General features: G+C 42.4%; 1 protein-coding gene across 1 annotated transcript in view; it reads left to right on the top strand.

The window, feature by feature from the left end:
- Window positions 1–25,158, top strand: part of Fto (FTO alpha-ketoglutarate dependent dioxygenase) — a 349,758-nt gene that overhangs the window by 119,180 nt on the left and 205,420 nt on the right. The window contains exon 4 of the mRNA XM_038312636.2: window positions 1,181–1,324. Within this exon, the coding sequence (XP_038168564.1) occupies window positions 1,181–1,324 (144 nt within the window). The remainder of the gene's footprint in view (window positions 1–1,180; window positions 1,325–25,158) is intronic.

The following is a 25,158-nucleotide window of genomic DNA, read 5'->3' as shown; positions in this document are numbered from 1 at the left end:
GAAAGAGGGAGGGAGAGAGAGAGGGAGAGAGAGAGAGAGAGAGAGAGAGAGAGAGAGAGAGAGAGAGAGAGAGAGAGAGAGAGAGAGAGAGAGAGCACCAGAGACACATCTCCAACAAGTTCACATCTCCTAATTCTTCTCAAACAGTTCACCAACTGGGGACCAAGCATCGAATACATGAGCCACGGGGCCATTCTCTTTCAAACCACCACAGCACCCTTCTCTAATTCTTAGAGACCACAGCACCCTTCTCTAATTCTTAGAGACCACGGCACCCTTCTCTAATTCTTAGAGACCACAGCACCCTTCTCTGATTCTTAGAGTTGGGCACAGTTCTACTGTTGTTGAGATTGAGGCAGCTCTGTATGATATCATGTTGAGAAAGTAGCTTTTATATTTAGGTTCCATGGAAGGATAATGTACTTAATTGTTTAGTTTTTGTGTCTCTAAAGTGATCCCCCCCCCTTTCTCTCGATGAATTTTAAATCTTAAGCTTTTGAATATTAGTTCTTTTGTAGAGCTACACTTATATTCCTAAAATAAATTTTTCCAGGTCATAGGATGTTCTTTTAATGTGATGTTGGGCCTAGTGTCTGTTTTCTTATAGTTAGATATTTGATGCTGATTATTTGATGTGAGCTTGGTTTCTGTACAAGCTTGTTTTCTTTTGTATTTCGATATACATTATTTTAATAGGATGAATCCAGAAATGTCTTTTTCTATACTCTTAAGCAGTATGGAGGCTTACTAAAATGACCTACATGTTCCTTAAATATATTTAGTATGGAGTTTTTTGAAACTCTGAGCCAGTTGCCCTGAGAGAGGATCCTTTCATAGTTCCCTCTCCATGTTGTATGGTATTTTTTAGCTTTTCCTTTCCTCTGGATTGTTGTGGCAATTAATATGTTCTTGAAATCCCCTTAATTGAGCTTTTCTTATTATTTGCTTTGAATTGAACAAAATAATCTTTTATTTTTCTCTTAATCTCTGGTTATTTCTTCATTATTATAGTTAAGGGTTTTTTGTGGAAAAGGTAAATTCATGCTAAGAATATTCTTAAATGTTTTTTTAGAAATTATGACACAAAAGGATGTACTTTACCTAACACCCATAATTTATTAAGAGATCAGGAATTTCTAAGGTAATATGCCTTTTCTGACCACTTCCCCTGTCTCCACAGGCTCTGAGGATGAAAGTGAGGACGAGTCCAGCTTCGAGGGCAGAGATCCCGACACTTGGCATGTTGCTTTCAAGATTTCGTGGGATATCGAGACGCCTGGCTTGGCAATACCTCTTCACCAGGGAGACTGCTATTTCATGCTGGGTAATGTCGGGAAACTCTGGCACTGCTGTTCCTCTTGTCTGAGCTGAGAGTCATGGGGGCATGCATGTTTGGGGTCTGTCTTTTGAAATAAACTTTTTGAGTATCTTGTATTCATAATGAATTATTTGAGAACATGTAACTCATTAATTTAATCTTTTCATGTATCTGTCTGTCTATCTATCATCTATCTATCTATCTATCTATCTATCTATCTATCTATCTATCTATCTTTGTTTGTTTGTTTGTTTTGTGTGTATGAGTGGGTTTGCTTGCATGTATGCCTGTATATCACATGCATATCGGTACCTATAGGCAAGAAGAGGTTGAATTCCCTTTAACTGGAATTGCAGACAGCTGTGAGCCACCATAGGCACTGGGAACTGAACCTGGGTCGTCTGCAAGAGCAACAAGCCAGTTTCCTCTCAGGCTCGGTCACAGGATCTTTCTCTCTGCTTGTCTTTTAATTCTTTGGAAAGTATTATTTATGGGCTTACAGTAAATGAAGTTGTAGAGTTTGGGGTGCTTTGATTTTTGCTGCTTTGTTTTGGAATTTTTGGTGTTATTTATACTCAACTTGTTTTCCACTGAAAAATGTGCAAACATATGCTTCTTCTATTTTTTTACTCACGGAGCTGCTAATGGACTAGGGAGATGGTTCACCATGCAAGCATGAAGACCCTGGCGTGATCCACCCAGAAAGAAACCCTAGTGTGATGGCGTGCCCTAGTAAATCCAGTACTGGAGAGGAGACAGGAGGATCCCTGGGGCTTGTTGATCAGCTAGCTCAAGGCAGAGAGAGACTATTGTCTGAAAAACAGACTGGAGGAAGAGTGCCAAGGTTGACCTCCTGCTTCCACATGTACACACACGCATGTACTGGTGTTCACAGGTGCACCTCCACAGAACATGCGTTTGTGCACACATAAACAGCTTCTCACAGTTTGATCTCTCCTTGACTTTGTCTTCTGTGTGTCCCCAGGTTTGTCTTATTCCTGTCTGCTTGCAGATCTAATGGTCTGTTGGCTTTTTAGCTAGGAAGAGCCAGGGCACGAGATCAGTTTTTGGTTAGGATTATTTTCCTGTTAAGTTTGGTATTTATGGAGTTTCTGTATTGCAAGTATGGAATAAGGTTCTGGGGAGACACTCGGGAGCAGTAAATCTTGCTCCTTGCCTTCTAGGACTTCATAGTTTGAAATGGCACATTAGTGTTTTCCAGACTTCAGTTTATTGCATGTCAGTGTCCAGGTCCCTGCCATAGTCCCTTGCTAACTCTGTATTTCATGTACTATTTCTCTCAAAAACTTACTTCTTTTTCCACCACTGAAATAAGCTTGATTTTGAAGGCGATTTTATATCACTATTTTACATGGAAAATCAATATTACCTGACCTAACTATAAGTGTTTTGTAAATATGACTGTAGAGAAACTAAAAGACTACTTTTCTTTGTTGGAGATCATAGAGTCTGAATTTTGTTCTTTGTTTAAAGAAGAGACTAACAGTTTATATGAATACTATGCAAATTAAGCACACAGTAAATATATGCCAATAAAAATGCATAGCAATAAGAAAAAAGCATCTCATTATTACTCCTAATATCAGACATTAGATGTTTATTATTTGATTAGCATAGTGGATGCTAAAATGATACCTTCTTAGTGAGATAATAGTTATTTACATTAGAGAAAGTGAGGGTGGGGTAAACAGACACACTAATAACATTAATTGAGGGAGTGTTAACTCTGCAGTAGGCCCGTTTGAGGCTTTTTCCTTGGTGTTTGCACTTGCATTGGAAGTAACCATGTGACTTAGTGCTGTATCCTTTTGCAGCTCAAGCTCAGTGTCTTGCTTCCCATTGGCATCTTGCTACACGGTATACAAATCTGTTGGCTTACGCAATCTGGGACTCTACACAGCCTTCTGAGGGCGAGGGCAGAGGTGCAGACTTGTCAGTCACTCCATTCATATGTGCAGAACATAGACCAGGGCAGGCATAGTCTTCACGTGTTGTGCTTTTCCCACTCCACGTGTGATCTTGTCAGTGGGGTCCCAGGATGCCGAAACTCTGGATGTTGTCAGTGTTAAGGGCCTCTCCCCCTTCATTCCCATTTGACTTCCTGATCCATGCTTTTACTCTGAAGTCTCTATCCCTATCACTGAGTGTCATTTGTATAAAAAGACTGTAACTTAAGTTTTTTGTCTTCTCTCTAAATTTGGATTTTCTTGGGATACTTTGTCAGTAATTTCTAGTTATAATTTGTATATGTGGAGGAGATAAGAGCCAGACTGGACCCTTTTCAGATAGCTTCCTGTGTATCTGTGTATGAAACCAGTGGATTTGCACTGTAAAAGCTCTGCTGCCTTCTGGGCATTTAGCAACATGCTCTCTATGATTCCCTCTGATTAAAAAGCAGAATGTGGAGGTGGGAGAGATAACTCAAGGGTAAAGAATGTGCACTCCTTTTTGCAGAAAATGGTTCAATTCCTAGCGCCTCATGGGGCTGCTTAGAACTGCCTGTAACTCCAGGGCTTCTGACACCCTCTTCTGGTCTCTGTTGGCACCTGCACTCACATGCATATATCTGCAAACAGACACACATGTATGCACATAATTTAAAAAGGAAAAAGCAGCAGATGTTCATCCCAGAGAAAAGAAACTCTGTAGAGTACAAGGGGAAAGATTATAAAAACAAGTTTCATATGTGACTAACAGATTCCTGCCCAGTCTTTCCCCGTACATGTATATCTGGAATGGTAGCAGTACTAGTAGCAGCACATTTATTATGAATTAATGACAAGTGAAACATTCTGTTATTTTGCTTGTAGGCCCAAGAGGCAAATGTTAGCTATTCTTATAAAGAAGAAGTCTAGTTAGACTGGCAGACCCAGCCGTGGGTCTACCATACAGCTATTAAGAGTTAGGCGTTAGAACCTGACATTTGGGTCTACGCAGATTTCAGCCTTCCCACACGGGCCCTTCTCTTCCTCGCTTAGCCTCCAGGTCCCCGTCGCGCGCCTGCTCTTCCCCCTGCTCTGGGTGTGCTCTCCGCTTCTCTCCATTACGCATCCTTTAAGGGAAGAAAGGATGACAATATTCTGGGTTTTGTTTTTTTCCATTTTAAATTTTTTTCTTTTTAATTTAATAACTTAATTAGTAGTGAAAACATTTAATAATTACATTATCAAAACATTTAGTTGATTGCATTGTCCTTTTGCTGTAGTCATTACAAAGAATGAATGTATGTATTCAAACGTTCGCCGAGTCTCTAAGTGTTGTGTACTTGTAGGTGACAGACTGAAGAAATTTGTGCTGTTTTTAGAAGCTGATATTCAGGATATAAAAACCCAGTAATTTCTACCTTCTGCCTTCAGACATAGGGACATTGTTGGTTTCTACTATACTGTTTTAGACCCCCCAAAGTCTGCATTTAGAATGGATTTTTAATGAAAATATTGTATTTGATTTTTAAAATGAATTTTCTTCCATCCACTATTTAAAAAACTCACAATTTGAAAAAATAATAAAAGCAACCATTGCATAATTTTGCCTTTTCATATTAGCTTTTAAAAACCCAAATAATAAGGAGCCCCATGGACGGCTCTGAGCCTTCTGATAACTGAGCCTGAACTTCTCAGCACTTACAGAAAGGAAACAGCTTAGCTCAATTTATAATAATGTATGGGTCTGCAGAGGAAGTGCAGCCTGAACCCCTCCGTCTCAAGTGAACACTCCAGGGGTGTCTGATGGGGAGCGTGTCGGGTGCCGCGGGTGTGAGCGAAAGCCCTGTTGGCAGTGCCTGAGGACACACCTCATGGGCTTGTCACGGTTTTACTTTTAAATTGGAATCTTTGCCCTAATCTCAGAGTTAGACAAGACCAGATTTGCAAACAGATTTACAATTTTCACTAATTTTCCAACCAGGACTTCAAAACACACTTAGAGGAGGAAAAAAAAAAAAAAAGAAAAGAAAGAAAAATGAAAAAAAAAACCACATTCACTCTGGTGTTTCTCAGAGTCAAATGATTTACTCTGCCACAGCTGTTTTCCATAGACTACTTGTAGCCGGGGAGTTAGGGACTTGGGAGTGTTTGGAGACAAGCTGGGTTTGTGTTTTCCTGAAGCAGATTATACAGTTCAAGGGACAGCGACTAAATTCTGTTCATTAACCAGGAGCTGGGTGTGGAGGTGGGATGTTTGGGGACAAAGGTGAGTAAACATTGGGCAAACCTCTGCTGGTCCCCCTTAATGTATCGCTGTGATGTATGTCTTGAATGTCATTGTTCATGGCCGATCGATCCCTCTGGTCTCTTTACTTTGATTACTCCAGTCCTGCGGAGTCTCCCTTTGCATGTCTGTTGTTAGTACTCTAACCAGCTACCTCGGAGCCTTCGTCGTTCCATTCAGAAACCGAATCCTTGGCTGAAGCCGAAGGAGACCATAGAAGTTGAAATGCCTGGCTCTGTTGGGTTTTGCTTTCACTCACCGTGTGCAGAGGGGAGTAAAGCAAGACTGTAGGTAGGACTTCCTGCCAGCTGAGCAGGTTCAGGCTCGCTGCACTACGCATGGCCCCACAGTGGCGGCACATCTTTGAGTCTTGACCCTCCATGTAAAATAAGAACCTCCCTATCTATGCCTTATTCCTTACTGCACTTGTTAGGAGTCAGGGGCGGTATGGGGGGGGCTGTGCCTTTCGGGCACTTAGGATGGGACTTACTGTCGAGGCTGGGACCTGAGCCATGGCACACTGGAGAACCAATGAGGCGAGGCGGTGATGGAAGAGCGCTGAACGTGGGCGGGCGCTTCTCCTGCCTCAGGCCCTGGGTTCCGCGGGCTTCGCAGCTCATCGCTTAACGAGAATATCTCCATAACCTCCCAGAGTAAGTGCAAGAGTGGTAAATCTCACCAGTTGACTTTGGAGGTGACGCAGTCAGCATCTGGCCACTGCTGAATGGAACTCAGCAACCGGGATCACATTTTTGGGGGCTACCTTCACTTACGGAACCTGGTCATATTTTTTAGATTTATTTCCCCGTCTATGAAATGCTTGTGGCTTAGCGGCAGCAAGGACAGAACACCGTGAGCATTTGATGTGGGGTAGCCTGAAGTGTGCTGCCTGCTTCTGTGTTTCAAGGCAACATGGCACTCTAGGTGGAGGCTGTCGCCCCGTGGGCAGGAAGAACAGAGGTCGCTAGGACTTAACTTAGCCTGACTCGGGGCACTCTTGGGACTTAACTTGGAGACTGTAGTATCTTTGTAAATCCTTCAGGTGTTCCTCAGCGCTGCCTAGATTTAGATATTTTATTCAAAGCAAAAGGCTTCTGACCCCATTCCCTTCCTCCCCCAGCCTCTAAGTGACCAGCTGAAGTAAAAAGTACACATAATTTATGGCTTAATCATAAATTCAAAATAATTATACTTTATTACCTCTCACGGGCCTTGAGATGTAGGTGCTATGTTCTGTTTTCTGCCGAGGCAAGGGAATAAGGGAAACAGTAATAAATTATAACTCAAGGCCGCAGCCCGCAAGCTCGAGGAGCTGCCATTTCAGTGGAAAGTGCCTGCACAGCCAAGTGAGTGCCCGTCATGTCTGTTTTCACTCTGAAGGGTGAGAACATGACAGGGTGGTTCCAGCTGCTTGTCTGGAACGGGCTTGGGGTGGTGCACTTAACTCCTCAGGATCGGCAGACTGTGCCATGGCGGAGAGCCTGTGCGCCTGGGTGAGGATATCTCCTGAAACTTCTACTCCACCACAAATGGCCAGAGGCTGGCATCTTCACACTTAGGCTTTGTGACTGGCTTCCTGTCTCCTGCTATCTGGTAGGACAGGGAGAAAGCCCCGACTTGAGGACAGAAATCCAGGCAGGCTCTTCAGTCTCTGAACTCACCTTACCCGGGTTCACTTGTGCATCGCTTCCGTTTTGAAGTTTACCTCATGTTCATGGGAAGGGTGTCCAGGGAGGGCCCGGTACTGTGCTGGATGCTCGGATGTGTTGCGTTTACTCTCTGTTACAGGATCAGCAGGGAATAGCTCTTTTGCTCTGGCCACTCCCATCCAGAGGAAGACTGATGGGGACTGAGTACTGATGGGGTACACGGTTCCCGTCCTAAAAACGTGTGTGCGAGTGTGGGATATGTATGTATATGTAGGGTGTATACATGTGTAATCAGGTGCACATACATAGAGGCCAGAGGAGGACTCTGCCTCTGTCACTCTGCCTTTTTCTCTGGAGTTAGGGTCTCTTCCTGAACCGGGTGGCCAGCAAGACCTCACCCTCCTCCTATTTCTACCCCTCCCCCAGTGCAGGGGTTCCTGGAATACCTTGCCACAGCAGACTTGACACATTTCTGTACTCGAATTTGAACTCAAATCCTCATACTTAGTCATAATGTTCTTGTCCACTGAGCCATCTCCCCAGGCCCCAAGACTCCTCTTGAAAGGAGAAATGCTCTAAAAGTAGTCTGTGATTGTTATACCGCGTAAGGATGTGCTAAAGCCCATTCGGTTGTAATTGTTAAGTGGGAGAATTGTATGTCGTGTAAGCTCGATCTCAGTAAAGATTTTAAACAGACATGAGCTTTAGAGACTTTTTTTTTCCCAAGGCAACCTGCCCAGTGAATTGTGTATTTAAATTCAAACCAACGTGTCTGAAGCCCAGGGTCTTCATGCTTTGTCTACGAATTATGTAGTCATGGGAGCTTGTGTTCCTCTTTCCTGGACTTCTGTAAAGATGATTATGCTTAGATTCCCAAGAGCCGAGTGAGGGCTGGTTTAGCTTTATCTTCTCTATAATACTTGACAGAGGGAGTTAGACATGGTAAGTGCTTAATAAGCAATTATTAAATACGTGAATGAACGAAACAAAGATGGGCTTTGTGCGCACGTCATGGAGTACGCCTTGGCTGTGTACGCCTTGGCTGTGTACGCCTTGGCTGTGTAGCAGAGACCCTTGAAAGCCCTGCACTGGGACAGATTTTGAATTTTCTCCCCAAACAAATGTCCCCTTAACTAATCCCTGGAGATCTCTAGAGACAGATTTAGACTTTCGTGGGAGCCTCTTTCTGTGCATAGTGACCCGTCTTTTATCTCCATACGTTAGTTTCAATAAGTATGAGATAGCATAGAATTTCACAACACAGTATGCTAATCAGTCTGTGAATTCTTTTCTGAATCTCAAGAAAACCCGAGGAGGTAAGGAGTGTTCTTCCCTTCCTGGCTCCGATCCTATGGCTCCCTCCCATTTCATCCAGGCAGAGCCCTGCTGAATTGGGATAGTCCTGTTCTCGCCTGGGGCAGGGAGAATCCCTACCCCGCTTTGGCCAGCAGCATTTTGTTTTTCAATTCAGTGACCACCCCCCCCCCCCGCCCCTTCAGCTCCCAGATGCTGGGATTACAGGTGTGAGCCATTAGATAAAATGGACTTTGTGTGATGTAGCTCCAGAAGCATGAGATGTGGAAAGAATTTCCCAGGTGTCCTATTTGTTCCTAATATATATAAACTACTAAATTTATAAATACAACCTGCCCAGTCCACATAATGTTATTTGTTTCAGGGTTGACTCTTTGGTATTAGATAAGCAATTGGGGTCCTCTTTTCTGAAGAAAACTATTTCTCACTTCTCAGTATTCCTTATTTGCCTGTAGTTCTTTGTCTAGGGTTGGAGCACCACGTCTAGGATTTCCCTTCCCAAGTTGGCTTTGTCTATTGTTGCCATCCTTATTCTGCTCTTGTTTAGGCAGCCACATTGCTGAGATTTCATGTGTGTGGTTTCCCTGACATCTCTAGGAGAGTCAATCTCATAGCATTACATCCTGGTCCTCCGGCTCGTGCAATCTTTCTGTCCCCTCTTCTGAGATGTTCCCTGAGCCTTAGTTGCAGGAATTGTGCTGTAGATGGGTCAGTTGGGGCTGGGCTCTACACCGTCACCTGTTCTCTGATTATTGATTGCTTGGTTTTCTGATAGTCTCTGTTTGTTGCAGAGAGTAGTTTCCTTGATGAGGGTTAAGAGTTACTCTTGCCTATGGGTATAAATATTTAGAATATAGTTAGGAATTATGCAGTTGTAGGTTCTCCTCCAAATTCATGACCTCCCTCGCCTGGGTGGTTGACTGGGTTTCTAGTACCAGGCATGATTTTCCTCTTACTGAGTGGGCCATAAGTCTAATTAGAGAGCTGTTGGTTACTGCCAAGATATGCTTGCCACTCCTGCACTCTTGGGCTTATTGTGCCATGCTGGTCATTGCTGCACTTCATAGGTGTCATTGCTGGGTAGGACTGTTGGTTTTATAAAACCGCCTTTTTCAAAGGTTTCAGCTCATGACTAAATTAGTAATTGAACATAACTGTCCTGATTCAGTCTTCCCGTGAGAGCCACTTTTGGGGAAGTGGTAATCTCTCTCTCTCTCTCTCTCTCTCTCTCTCTCTCTCTCTCTCTCTCTCTCTCTCTCTCTCTCTCTGTGTGTGTGTGTGTGTGTGTGTGTGTGTGTGTGTGTGTAAATTTTTCACTCCAGTGAATGAGTAAACCTAGATTCCCTTCATTTTTACCTCATGATGATAGGTATTTGCCATATAGGCAAAATAGAATATTTATTCTGTCTTTGACCATTCCTGACGAGGAAAGATCCTGTATGTGGTGGTGGTGTGTGTGTGTGTGTGTGTGTGTGTGTGTGTGTGGTGTATATGAATATGCATTCTATGTGAACTACATAGCTCCTAGAGCAGCTGTTCTTGACCTGTGATTGCCACCCCTTTGGGGCTCAAAAGACCCTTTCCCCGTGGCTGCCTATGACCATCAGAAACATCACAGTTCATATCAGTAGCAAAATTATAGCTGTGAAGTAGCAAGGAAAATAATTTTATGGTTGGATGTCAGCATAACATGAAGAATTGTATTAAAGGGTCATGGCATGAGGAAGGTTGAGAACCTCTGCCTTAGAGGCTTGTTCTAAACAGAAACTTAGTACATATTTAGAGAGAATGCCCTTTTTTCCTCCTCAGGCATTATTCAGATATATCTTAAAACTCTTCTGTCATCTTCCTTGAATGTAAGATTAGTTTTATACTGATTACTCAGGGTACGATATTACTATATAAATACAATTATATTATTCATAAATAATATAAACATTACTACTAGTTTACATATTCCTCAACTGCTGGTGAAAAGCTGGGTGTAAGACCTGAGTTAGAAGACCAGAGAGTGTGTGAAGGCACAGAATGAGAGGTGCCTAGGGCAGCTTCTGCTGCAGTCGCTAGCGGCATCGGCTCACAGGGTACTTGAGTAGTAGGTAGGAGTGATGGCTCTGTCTACACAAGGCAACAGAAGAGCTGACTTCACTCAGCTTTTCTATCAGTGCAGCTCTGTGTCTTCACGTCCTTCAGCTCCTCCAGCCCCGCCCCTACTGCCTCAGGAAGGCTTGCAGCTTGGAAGAGGAAAGTGAGAAGGGTGGCTTTTGCCAAAGTGGGATTACAGATCTTCATGCATGTTTAGAAAGCAGAAATGGATTATTAACCTCAAGAGTCTATTCTCCTTAAAATCCAACAGCAAAGTAAACCTTCTACAAGTTAATTTAAAACAAAAGGACAGAGGTGAGCTTCTCCTGCTTCTGTCTTGTTGGGCAATGTTGTATGGCTAGGGCGGGAACCCAGGGCCTTGCAGTGCTAGGCAAGTTCCCTGCTGCTGGGGCGTACACCTAGCTTTGTGGGTGTTTTTGTAGAGAGGTTTTTAGTCTTAGCCTTCACTGGATAGTCTTTACCATTCCTTTTGTCTGTTTGTTTTGTTAATGAATTCCTCTCCATTTGTATCTTTAAAACATAATGTATTTGAATTTCAGAGAAAAGAAAAATATTACTGGGAAATTAGTAACATATGAGCCATACTTACTGTAGAGAATTTACAATCTATATGAATACATAAACTAGTAATATTTACAACAAATTCATTTAAATTCTCCTTGCGTTTTCCCTACATTTGATGACATTTGTTTATTTTTTAGGAATTGAATATATTACTCCAATGTTTGTATCTCATTTAGTTCCCAGTATTTTTCTTATTAAATACTCTTTGATAATACATTTTTTTTAAAGTATAAAAGTAATCTTTTACTTTCAAGCAATATGGTGAAATAGGAGTTTTCAACACCATGCCCTCGTTGAAATGCCATTTGAACAATTATCTATGCACAAGAATGCCTTCAGAGTAACTAAGTAATCTAGAGGGGAGATTACAGCCTGCAGGTAGAGCACAGAAAAACCACAAGAGAGAAAGCAAGAAGGACTGTTCAGTCTCTCTGTCACCTTTTTTCCCTGATTGAGGGGACAGACTCTGCAGGGGTGGGGGAAGCATAGAACTGAGGGGGACAGACTCTGCAGGGGCGGGGGGGGGCATGGAACCGAGGAGGACAGACTCTGTAGGGGCGGGGGGAGCATGGAACCGAGGAGGACAGACTCTGTAGGGGTAGGGAGTGAAGTGAGTATCTGATTTGCTTTAGACAGGACAGCAGACCCATTCCAAAACACTCTCGCCTGAAGGGCTACCCAGCCCAGGCCTACCTCTACTGGCCCAGACTCCAGTGCGGCCTCTAGAGACCCAGAATCTATGTTTGTCTTTGTGAACTTAGACGCTGGGTCAGGTTCCATGTTGGCCGTCTTTGCACACTTGTACTCCACATTTGACACAGGGGCCTTAGCTAGGCAGCTGGACTCCAGGCCTGAGACTGCATCCACAGGGTGGTGCTTGTGAACCAGGCCTGGCCTGCTTGTATCAGTCCAGTCCCAGGCTAGTTCCAGGCTAGTTCCAATAAACCAAGATCACAGGCCCATATGATGGACCCACAGTCTAGGCTTGCCAAGCTGCAAGCCAAGCTGCAGGCCAGCCCACTTAGAAACTAATGGTTTCTTAGCACACACACACACACACACACACACACACAGAGAGAGAGAGAGAGAGAGAGAGAGAGAGAGAGAGAGAGAGAGAGCAAAGCTTGAAGAATGATATATTTAAAGTTTTGCAAGAGAAAATCTGCCAACAAATAGTATTAAAGCTGACAAGGCTGTCCTTCAGAAATAACAGGAAGGAGAATTCTTATCTGCACAATACAACATCTAGGCGTCTATTACCATCCAGTGTGTCTATAACAGTTGCTAAAGAGCAATGCCACTTTTGGGTATATATTCAAAGGATGCTCAATCGTACCACAAAGACATGTGCTTAACTATGTTCATAGTGGCATTGTTTGTCACAGCCAGAACCTGGAAACAGCCTAAATGCTCCTTGACTGAAGAATGGATAAGGAAAATGTACATTTACATGATGGAGTAGTACACAGCAGAGGAAAATAATGACATCTTGAAGTTTGCAGGCAAATGGATGGAGCTAGAAAACATCATTTTGAGTGAGGTAATCCAGACCCAGAAAGACAAATATCACATGTACTCACTCATAAGTGGCTTTTAGACATAAAGCAAAGAAAACCAGCCTACAAATCACAATCTCAGAGAACCTAAACAACAATGAGGACCATAAGAGAGTTATACATGGATCTAATCTACATGGGAAATAGAAAAAGAAAAGATCTCCTGAGTAAATTGGGAGCATGGGAATGATGGGAGAGGGTAGAAGGGGAGGGGAGAGGCAGGGAGGGGAACAGATAAAAATCTATAGCTCAATAAAATCAATAAAAAACCTAAATATACACACACAAAAAAAGGCATTGCTAAAGTGACATCTTCATGTCGAAATGAAAGGCTACTGACTGAGAAAATGAAAACAAAATATGAAACTCACTAAAAAAAAGGTAAGACTAATTCAAAATTTTATAAAACTTCAAAGTTAGAAACCAGGATAGCTATAGTAAGGGGCACACTATATATGAAGGGTCTAAACTGACATTAACCACAAAGTGTGGGTGGACAAACTAAGGCACAGTGTTCTTGTGGTGTTGTCATTAGCTTAGCTAAAAGACTGTTCTTGCTCTAAGTTGTGTAGGCCTTGTGGTAACTAAAAAACATGTAGTGGATCCACAGAGGCTAAAGACAAAGGAGTCAAAGTGTGCTACTGTAGAATAGTCACCATTTCGTAGAGGAGGCCAAAAAAGAGGAAGAAAGCAAAGGTGCTAGCAGAAAGCAAGGTAAAAATGGCAATAAATACATGGATTTAGTTCTTTAATTGTGTCTAGTTATAGAGTTGCTGCGTGGATTTTGAAAAAAAACAAAACCCACTGCAGTTGTTCCCCCTAGCCACATGTTTCAAGAGTAGATGCCTGAAATTAGAGGTGTGTGAAACCCGATATATCCTGTTTTTTCTTTATAATGTATGAATTTATGATAGTTCAGTTTTTAAGTTAGGTATAGGAGATTAATAGTAAGAACTATAATGGATTAACTGTAATTATGCTGTAATCGAAGTTCTGATTAATAGCAGTGAATAATAGAATGACTATAATTTCTATAATAAAGCTCTGTGTATATGGATTTCCCCCAGGGATCTTAGAGCATACTCCTCTTTCCTTGAGCTGAGGTGTCACATGGTGTCTCCATGTCACACACTGAGTAAGTGAGAAAGCTGTGGTGGCACTTAGACAGGGTATGATTATCTTCTGATGATACCTCACAAAGATTATATACTTCCGGTGATCCTGGTGCACCATCATGGTGTAGATGGTGGACATCGGATTGGGTTGATCGCCAGTAACCGAAACAGTAGAAGGTAAAGCTGAAGCTAAGGGAAGACCGCTGTCTGGGCTGCCTACCAGGTACTTGTCGTGGCCAGATGCTCTCCTGAAGATGAGTGGTAGCAAAAGATATACCGTGAGAGGTGACAACTGAAGACACAGGTGACTGTGCTTTCATCAGACAGGTGACGCTTTATGTCACAAACGCATGGGAGGCGCAGGTCGTGTGTAATAACAAGAAGTTGGTAAGCCTTCATACATGCAGTAGTGGCAAATATTCATTCGTAAACACTGGAGTACCTAAATACATGAAGCAGATATTAGAACTGAAGGGAGAGATACTCAGAAATATATATAGAATAGTAGAAGAGCTCAGCTCCCTATTTTCAATAATAGCTAGATCATCCAGACAGGAAATCAATAAAGGAACCACAGGCTTGGACAACCATGTCTGGAGCAGCCCTGTCAGCAACAGGGTATATAGTGCACATACTGTGGTCCCCAAATCAGGGAATATATTTTTCCACTGAGTACTGACACTTTTCTTCTTTACTACAATGATGTATGTGCAGAAACATTAGTGTACTGCATTTTTCTATAAAATTCAAATGCTGGAATTTCTGTAAAATTCACACATGCTGGAATTTCAGAACTCCTCAAAAACCAGTTTCTTAAAAATGAAATAAAACAGAAACTAAAACATTTTTAAAGAAATGAAAATAGGAATACCAAAATATTTTGGTACCAAAATAGCAAAACTTTTGATATGTAACAAGAGCAACTCTCAGAGGGAAGTTTATAGCAATAGATGCTTATATCAAGTTCGGGAAAAGACCACAAATAAACAACCTAAATTTTTATCTCAAATAAAAATTAGGAAAAGAAGAGGAAGAAACCGATTTCAAACTAGCAGAAAAAAGGAAATAATGAAGAACAGAGTAGATGAGTGAAGTATAGACCAGAAGGACAATAGATGTGTGCAAAACTGCAGTGTTAGCCTTTTGAAAAGTTAAACAAAATCAAGAAAAGGAGCAGAGAAATGAAATTAGAAATGAATGCAAAATACTAGCAACTTATAGATAGAGTATAATAGATTTTAAGAGACTGCTGTGAGTTGCCTCATCCCAAGCAGTTTAGTATCCTAGGCAACACATCCCATCACTAAGGCAGACTTGTGATGAAGTAGAGAACCAACACAGACAGATGTGTAGTGATGATTATGGACTACTAATCACAACATCTCAACGGAGAAAGGCTGAGGTAGTGAGAGCTTTGCCAGATTTAACCCCAAACATTTAAAGAACCTATGACAATCCTAAAAGTCCCCTAAGACATCGAAGAGGAAAGAACACCCTCACTGCAGCAGAGAAAGGCAGTAGGACGAAGACAGTTACTAGTCTAGTATCTCTGGGGAACATAGATTCAGTAATCTTTAACAAAATATTAGCAAACCTTACTCAGTAACAAAGGAGACATATGCCGAGATCTACTCATATGTATCCCTGGTTGGCAGAACAGTTAGGCATATGCATATTGCTTACTATTGTATATTATATTAATCCAATAAACGGATAATTGTGTGATGATTCTAACAGATGCAGAAAAATCATTTGACAAACTCAACATCAGTGTCCTATGCGAGAACACTGAAAACATATGTCAAGGTAGGGCCAGTGTTAGCACTTCTAGTCAGCACAGGACTTGGTGGAGTGGAGCAGTTAGGCAAAATAAAGAAAGAGAAAGCTCTCACATCTGAAAGGTGGTAGTAAAACTGCCTTCACTGCAAATGATGTTAGATACGAGCAACTCTAAAAAGAAGATGTAAAAAAAGCAAATTAAAACAAAAACCCTGTTAGGACTCACAAATGCAGTAAAATTGCATGATATGAGCTAGACATAAAGCATCAGTTGTTAATACACACAGCAGTCTTCAGAAAACAGAGTAGATAGCCCAATTACAATAACGTCAAAAGAAGTTATGCAAGGGTAAGTTTGACCAAGAAAATGAAAGTTCTGTACACAAAAACTATGAAACATTCTTGAAAGAAATTGAAGGCACAGATAAATGGATGGGTAGCCCATGTTCATGGGTTAGAAGAAACAGTTTGGTTAATATGTCCGTATTACCACCAAATGAATTAGAATTTTCTGAAATTTTTATCAGAATTTCAGTAACCTTTTCTTTTTGCAGAAATAGAAATTAAAATCTATATGTAGCCACTAAAGACCTCGAGTAGCCAAAGAAGTCTTAATTAAGAACAGTGAAGATGGAGTTTTCATAACTGTCTCAATTTATACTGCAACTCACCGTGACCAAAACAACATGGCTGTGGCCTTTGTGTTAGTTACCTTTTTCATTGCTGCCGCAGAATATGGCGAGAGCAACTTAAGGAAGGCTTACGTTTGAGGGTGCAGCCCGTCATGATGGCGGAGGCGTGGCTACACACGTGTGAGGTTGTAAGTCGATTGCATCTGCAGTCAGACAGCAGACACTGGTGCCCAGCTGCTTTTCCCTTTCTTTGTTCTAGAGCCCCCACCGGTGGGATGTTGGTGTCTAATTCAGGGTGGGTCTTCCTAACTCAAACCTTTCTGGAAACACCTCATAGACCCACTCCAATGTGTGTTTTCCCAGGCAATTTTAAATCTGGTGAGGTTGATAATGATGTTTATCATACGACATTTGTAATTTTTTTGGTTGTTTATTTTTGAGACAAGGTCATACCGTATAGGTTTTGCTGGCCCAGAACTCCGTACGTAGACCAGGCTGGTCTCAAACTCAGAGATCCACCTGCCTCTGCCTCCTGAGTTCTGAGATTAAAGTTGGGCACCACCATACCTGGCCACAATGTTTTATATTTTTTTTTCAGAATGTATTTTATACTTGGTTAAGCACAAACTCAGGTCTCTTCACGGCTTTGGAAATAGGTGTGTCATTTCTTTCTTGCTTTCTTTCTCGAGTTTCAGTGATGGGTACTTCGGTGTCTTGTCTCTCCTATGACTGTCTTTTCATTTCCTTCTGAGTTCCAGAGCTATTTCTTCAGCTTACTCATCTACTTCAGTAAGTTAATTTTTTTTTTTTTGGCAAGTCATTTGCTATTCACACCAGTTGTTAAAAGCAAAATGGACTCCAGCAATTTTCTCTGCTCTCATAGGATTCCATATCCACATCGGCTTTGACCTTCTAACCGCTGCAGCACGGAGACTCAGAACTAAATTTAAGTGTTTTCTAAAAGAGTTGAGAATTTTCCAGCCTGCTTTTTCTCGGTTTGAGCCCCCTTACAGAGAGAGACTCTACCAGTCAAAGTGGTTCCGTTTCTTTGGACTGTAGTATTTTTGCCTGCATCAGTGACTTCTTCTTGCCTGTTTATCCTTATAAAAGGAGGGTTACTCCCACAGCCAAGATGGCAGCTTGGCAAAGTAGAACATGGGTCATAACTTGTATGTGTCTTCATGTGACAGAGATGCCTGTGGCTTGAGTAGCTGTGACTCATGGTAGTATCGCTTTTTGTCCCAAGTCCTTACTTCAGGCCTGCCCGTCTCTCTTCTCAGAGCACAGCTGGTAGCAGCAGCATCGTAGCATCCGGTGATGTCCCTCAGTGACAACAGCCCTGGCCTCTGAGCTCCACAGGCTTCTCCAGGTTCTGTGGCAGAGGGTCAGCCCTCCTCTCGGGATCCAACTGCATATTTATTCAGCAGGCTGCCCTTTGAGAGATAGCCACGTGTCTACTTCCTTTGCCCTTCTTTAATCGAATTCCACCTGTGCCATTTCTAGCCCAGACACTGGCTTGTGGGGGACTGAGCCCCGTTTCTCTGGGCACCAGGAAGTCAGTGTCTTTGTCTAGTCTGACGTCTTGCCGGAAGTTTCCCTTCCCCCTCTTATCAGCTATTCAGTTCTGAAAATGTTCTCACTCAAGGGTGTCCCAACATCTAGGGGGGAAAAAAATCAGGTCGTAAATATTAAGATTGAGAGATGAGAATGGACAGGTGAGCGAGAATGAAGAGCTTCAGTGGCTGTGGGAGCCCGGGGAGATTGGATTTCACTCGCCAGCCTATTTTCTTCAGGAGTGCCGCGAGCCAAGCTCCTGATTGTTACTCTGAGAAATTTTGGGTGAAGTCACCTCCCGTGACTCACTGAATGACAAAATCAAGGCCGTCAGGGTCTCGGCAGATTTAGGGCGTCCACCTGTCTTGGTTTATCTGCGAGCGAAGGGGTGTCAGGTTGTGGGGCTGTCCGTGCTAAAACATAAATTGGTTACCATCACACTTCTGCGTTCGTGCCTTTTATATGTGAGATGAGATCTCATGCGCCAGTGAACGCCCCGGGCACTCTTCACCCACGGCCACAGTGCTGTGTAGGTTGCTCTTCTGTTGACTGATCTGTAAGCCCTGATCCTAGCCATAGTTACAGGTAGCCTTTTAGCTGTGTTCAAGGATGCCGCCAATAAAGCCACGGCTTTCAGTGTTTTCTTTCTAAAATTTATTAAGACTAGACCTAGGAAATGGGAATGAATGCCTCACCACCTCAGTATATCTTTTGAGATGTTCAATCCGTAAACCGGACCACCTTTAAAGACTTGGAGCTTTAGATAAATTAGTTCTAAAAGGAAAATTCAAGGCCCCTACCCCCCAAAAGTCACAAAGGATTAGAGGCATTTGGAAGCCTATTCAAAAGAATCATTTGATTAGAGATTTGCCAAGATATAAATAAAGGTTCACACACCAAATAATTCCTCCGTAGGGTGTTTGCCAATTAGCTCTAGTTGTTTTCATTGCCATTCACGAATAAAAGCACTTAACAAATACGTCTGTTAAGATGACCTTTCCTTAGTGATATCTGTGGTCCTGATGTTGATAGTGCAGTATAACAAGGCCGTTCGTTTACATGGCATCTGTGTGTATTCCTAGACCTGCTGCATTTCTTTCTAGAAGTCGGGCCTGTGGATCCCCTCTGACTCCTGCCTTTCATTTCTCTGCTTGATTCTGAAACTCCTTTAGGCAAATGATGAGGATGGCAGACTCCAGAGGGTCTCCACGGATGCCTTCGTGTGTCCTTAGTCCTCAGAGATGGCATCCTTGAGGAGAGAATGTCCATTTTGGCTCTCCTTGTCAGACTGGCCACCAAGTCTGCACAATCGGATTGGCTTTGGTCTTCGGTATTGCTGTGTTCATGTCTGTACGTACATGCACATGCCACATGTTATGACATACCAACCAGTGTTTTCTACTGTCGTTTGTATCATGTTCTAATGTTTTGTGATTTACTCCCCTCCGGTCAGTTTTTCCTCGAAGCCCCAAAAGAGCTGATCTTAATTCTGTTGTTTCTCCCTGTGAGCTCACTCCTGCATTAAGAGGTTCTATAGCATCTCATCGCTTTCCCTGAAGCCTTCTGAATCCAGTCTTTGTTCATCATCTCTCCCTGCAGCATGGTCTCTGTCAACTTGTGCCCTACTACAAGTCTCCTCACTAGTTCCCTGGTGTCAGTTCTCGCTTGCTTTCAGGCTTCTACTAGTTTTCGTTACTGTAATGAATTACCCAAGGCAGGCTAACTTATAGAGTTGATGTTCTTTATCTCACACTTCTGGAAATTCAAGATGGGATCACATCTGGTAATGGTCTTGTTGGTGGAGTCCTGAGCTCACACCAAGGAATACATGGTAAGAGACAGAGCACCTCTGCTCCTTCATGTGTGCACGTGTGTGTGTGTGTGTCTCTGTGTGTGTGTGTGTGTTTGTGTGCGTGCGCGTGTGCTTATGCCTTGTTTTTCTCACTCTTCCTATAATGTTACCAGAATTCAGTCATGGAGCTCCACCCTAATGACTTTATCTAATTCTCATCACTTCCCCAAAGACCTTGGCCTCCAAGTGCCCTAGTCAGGTTAACTTTGTACTCTCTCAGTACCTCACAGCAGACATTTAATTTCAATACTCAGAGCCAAGAGTGAACCCAGGCCATATCCAAACCACAGTATCATCTCTTGTTTCTGTACAGCTGCTAGAGTCATTTAAAAATAATTAGGCCTCGTGATTTTTCTAAGTACTTTCCAGAATATCTAAACTAAAATTGTAGCAGTAACCTCTCTCCCTCTCTCTCTCTCTCTCTCTCTGTCTCTCTCTCTCTCTGTCTCTCTCTCTCTCTCTCTCTCTCTCTCTCTCTGTGTGTGTGTGTGTGTGTGTGTGTGTGACTGGTATGTATTTTTGTGGTTATGTTCTTCTATATGTGGGTACTGAGAAGGCCAGAGTTTGATGTTGGGTGTCTTCCTCAATTACTCTCGTCCTTGCATTTTTTGAGACAAGTTCTCTCACTGTACCTGGAGCACAAGAGTTTGACCTGGCTAGCTGGCCAGAGAACAGTAAACAGGCCAAGAATATACCTGTTTCTATCTCTATGGCAGCCGATGTGTGCTGCTTGGCATAGCCTTTACATGGTGCTGGAGATCCACACACAAGTCCTCCCTGGCAAGCACTTTACCCTCTGGGCCATCTCTCCCACCCTGCCACTCCTTAGTCGCTTTCCTTGTTGGTATGACTACATACCAGGAAAGAAGGAACTTAAGGGAGCAAGGGTCTATTTTGCTTCACAATTTAATATAGGCCACTATAGGATGGCTTGGCAGCAGAACGTATGACGGCTGACTGATCACATATGGGAAGCTGACACCACATGGGAAGTAGGGTCAGGCTATCAAACCTGAGAGGCTGCTTCCTGTGACCCATTTCCTCTACTGAGGCTCTACCTGCAAAGGACGTTTGACTTCCCAAAACAGCACCAGTAACTGGGACCAAATGTTCAGGCATGTGAGCCTGTGGAGGAACATCATTTTCAAACATCAACGGACTCCAAATCCTTATCATGACCGGCAGAGACCCTTAAAATTTTGTCCACCTTCCCTCTGTGCCTTTCTTACTATGTGACAATCAACTGTCCTTTTTTCTCAAGTGCCACAAGCCCATTTCCATTTCAGGGCCCTGGCCCTCGTCATTTGCTCTGCCTGAGATCTTGGCATTGCTGTCTCATGCTTCAGATTCCAGCTTCATTGTCGTGGATGTTCTGTCTAAAGTAGTTTGCAGACATCCCACAAGTCCTCAAAGCTTAGGCTTTCCACTTATTAACATTCCCCACGTGGATGTGTTCATCTTGCATCTTTTTGTTGTAACAGAACCTCTACTGGAACTGCTGCTTTGCTTTGTTCTCTGTGCCTAGGATAATGCTTGACGCTTAGTGGTTTCTCATCCTGTTTTTAAATTAAGTACCACATGTAGAGGTTTTGTTGCTCAAACATGGAAGAATGGTGTTATGTACTTAAATGCCTACATATTAGTAACGCCAAAATGAGGAACTAGGCAGTCTTACAGAGTTTTCCAGAGCGGAAGAGATAGCACATCGGGTAAGAGTACTTACTCTGCAAGCATGAGGATCTGTGTTTAAATTCATGGACTCACGTGTTAAATGTGGTTGTGTGTGCCTAGAGCTTCAGTATTTGAGAAATGTATTATTAGTCAAAGTTCTCTAGAGGAGCATGCTTGATAGAGTGAACATACCTGATATATATGGGATTTATTCAAATTGTTTATAGCTAGTTCAGTAATGACTGTCAACAAAAAGTCCAAGAATCCAGTGCTTAGTCCATGAGACTGGATGTCTCAGCTGGTCTTCAGTATATTCTGGAATCTTGAAGAAGCAGGCTCTGGACTTGCCAGTGAGAGAGAGCAAGCACAAAGATAGCAGGCTTCCTTCTTCCATGGCCTTTCTATGGACCACCAGGAGAAGGGGTGGCCCAGATTAAAGGTGGATCTTCCCACCTCAAAAGATTCAGATTAAAAGTGGGTCTTCTCACTTTGAATTATTTAATTAAGAGACAGACTTCTCACAGGTGCGCCCAGCTGCTTGGGTTTTGGGTAATTCTAGATGTAGTCAAGTTGACCACCAAGAATAACCATCACAGCAATAGAGGTAGCAGCTCCTGGGAGCTTGGACCAGCCAATCTAGCTGGGTCAGGGAGAGACCTAGTTCAAGGCGTCAATGTGGAGCGGTGGAGGAAGACACCCAGCATCCTGCCCTCACTCTGCATGTGTCCACTCAAGTGAATGAACCGTGTGTGTGTGTGTGTGTGTGTGTGTGTGTGTGTGTGTGTCACTGTCACCAGTTACTTAAGAGAGGGATGGTTATTGTCCTTTGAGGGTGCAGTCCACTGTGGGGTATGTTCTGAGTTTCATCATGGTCTGTTTTGGCTGAGAGTCCTCTCATCTTGGTGGATCAGGAAGCAGAGAGAAATGAATGCTGGTGTTCCATTTGCTCACTGTCTCCTCTTCCCCATCTTATTCCGTTCAGATTCCCAGCCCACTGTCACCCACATGTTTCACCAGTCTTTGCCCTTCAGTTCCTCTCTGAAATGTCCTTGCAGACACATCCCGAAAGTGTGCCTCTTTCTACTAGATGATTCTTCACCCTATCAAGTTCACAGTATGGTTCCTTCTGTGTCTGTCTGTCAATCTGTCAGTCTGTCATCTATCTCTTTTAGTCATTTTATTGTTTTAGAACAGTTTTAGATTCATGACGAAGCTACAGAAGTGCCCCTACTGATTCCTACCCCATGTACGCACAGTCTTCCTCCTTAGCCACACCCTGCACTGCAGTGGCACATTTACCACAATCAATGAGCTTGGGTTGACATGGCACTGTCTCTCAAAGTCTATAGTTACATTCCCCTGAAACACTCAGTGCTTGCCTGGTTGTCCCTCACTCCTCCCTAATCTTGAAAATCTTTGGATTTTTCTGTTGTCTCTGTAGTTCCATCTTTCTCAGGATGTCACAGAGGTGAAATCCTACAGTGGGCTGCCCTTCCAGGTTAAGTTCTGACACTTTGTACTATGGACTTAAGGTCCCTGTGTATACTTTTTTCTGGTTGACTTCTGAATATCATTCCACTGTTGAGCATACCACAGCCAATCCGTTCACCTATTGAACTTCTCGCTTGGTGCCAGGTTGTAACCACCATGGATAAAGTTCCCATCACATTTGTGTTTCTATGTGGGTATAAGTGTCGAGTTGCCCCAGCATCATTCGTTGGAAAGACTGTCATTGCTCCAAATTGTAAATTTTCTCTGCTCTCTGGTCAGCGACCAGTCGGTTTAATTTCTGTGGATCTATACTGGGACCCAGTTTCTGTTCCGTTGATCTATGCATTTGCTAACCGCTATCACAGTGTCTCGATTAATGTAGCCTTAAAATAGAATCCTGTGTAAAGTCACACACACTATTCCTTAAAATTACTTCTTCCTCAGTATTGTGTTAGCTTTTCTGGGCTCTCCTTGGCTCCATTTACACCTTAGAACTAGTTATCTTGCTGGGACTTTCACTGGGTTCGTGCTGAGTGTATAGACCAGGCAGAGCAGTGCTGATGTCGTGACAGTGTGAGCCTGGGCCCCGTGAACATGGGGCAGCTTTCCACATGCTTGGCCCGTTAACTCCTCCACCAGCATGGTTCAGTGGTAGGGATCCAATTCCAAAGTTCGTGCTAGATAAGTATTTTGCCACTGAGATAAACCCCCAGTCATAGATTAATGTATATTTTGGAATTGTATCATTTTTAATTAAAGGTATGCTAATATGAATCATATTATTAATTTCAAATTTCATTGTTGCTAAATAGAAAGTGATTTTTAATTTTAATCTTGTATTATGCAGTCTTGTTACAATGGCTTATTGCTTATTAGGTGTGGGGTTGTTATTTTGTCTGGTTTATTTTGTGGGTGGGGGGTATTTTTTTCTGCATTGACAGTCCTGTCAGATGTGAACAAAATTTATTTCTTTTTTCCAAACCTGTGTGCCCTTCGGGTCCTTTTGCTGTATCATTCTCAGCCAGAGCTTTGCTGCTGCACGAAGTGCCGAGAGGAAAGGGACTTAGGTTGTTACATTAACATGCTACCCTTAATTGTCAACTCTGAGGTTTTGGGGTTGGGTTAGGAGTTTATATTCTCTATGGGAAATTCTCTCTTTCTGGCATACTGACCATTTTCCGTCATGAGTGGATGTTAGATCCCATCACATTGTTCTCTGTATCTGTTGCTTTGATCATACATGTCTTTAGCTCTTTGATCAGATGGACCGCATCAATTGATTTTCAGATGTTGAACCTGCCTTCCATCCCACTTGGTTACAATGAATAATTCCTTTAATTCACTGTTGAATTCAATTTGCTAATAATTTTTGAGAAGTTTTGCCCCTGGGCTAATGAGCAGTTGTGCTTTAGTTTTCTTGTACAATTTTCTGTGTTTGGCATTAGGGAAAGGCTGACCTCATAGAATGAGTGTCTATACCTTCACCTTAGAGGCTCCTTAAACTTTCTCCTACCAATGTCTGATAGGATATACTGTGGATATTATTAGGATAAATTGCTTTGGGTTTTGGAAGGTTACTAATTGTCTATTCAGTTAATAGAGTTGGGATTATTTGTATTGTATATTTATATTATTTTTTGTATATGAAACTTAACATTTTATGCTTTTCAAAAAAGTGGTTCATTTAACCTAGGTTATCAATTTAGGGGGTAGAAATAGTTGTGGCATTCATATATTATTTTGTAATGTCCATGATATCTGTAGTTTTGTTGACTCATTTATTTCTGATATTAGTAATTTGTGTCTTATTCTAATTTTTCTCAGCCTGTTTAGAGTCTTATTGATTTATTGATGATTTGGCTGCAGCAGCTTTTGGCTTCATAGATTGTTTCCCTTTTTGTTTTTAAGTATAATTTAATGTTTTCCTTTATTTATGTTTATTGTCAGTTATATTTTTACATAAGGGCCTTTTCATACAAGAATATATTGTACTTTGAAAAGATTTCCCTGTTTCCTATTTTCATTTCATTAATTTCTCTTAATTTTACTCATTTCTTGTGTTTATGCTGGATCAGTTTACTCTTCTTCCAGTTTTTGGAAATAAAAGCTCACATTATTGGTTCCAGAGCTTTCTTCATTTTAAATAGCACACAGTTGCTGCTAGGACATTTTCTTCCAGATGTTCACAGTGTACCCGGCATGTCTGTGTGACCTGCTGTGCTGCAGAGAGGAAATGCTTTCTCCAAAGCCTGACGGGTGAGGGCTTGGACCAGAGAGTGCTGCTGCTGATTAGCTCATGGTGATGGGAATACCCACAGGGTGAGCCA

This window comes from Arvicola amphibius, chromosome 15 (genome assembly GCF_903992535.2).
Source record: "Arvicola amphibius chromosome 15, mArvAmp1.2, whole genome shotgun sequence".
NCBI classification, from domain to species: Eukaryota; Metazoa; Chordata; class Mammalia; order Rodentia; family Cricetidae; genus Arvicola; species Arvicola amphibius.
This window is presented reverse-complemented; position numbering and strand designations above follow the sequence as displayed.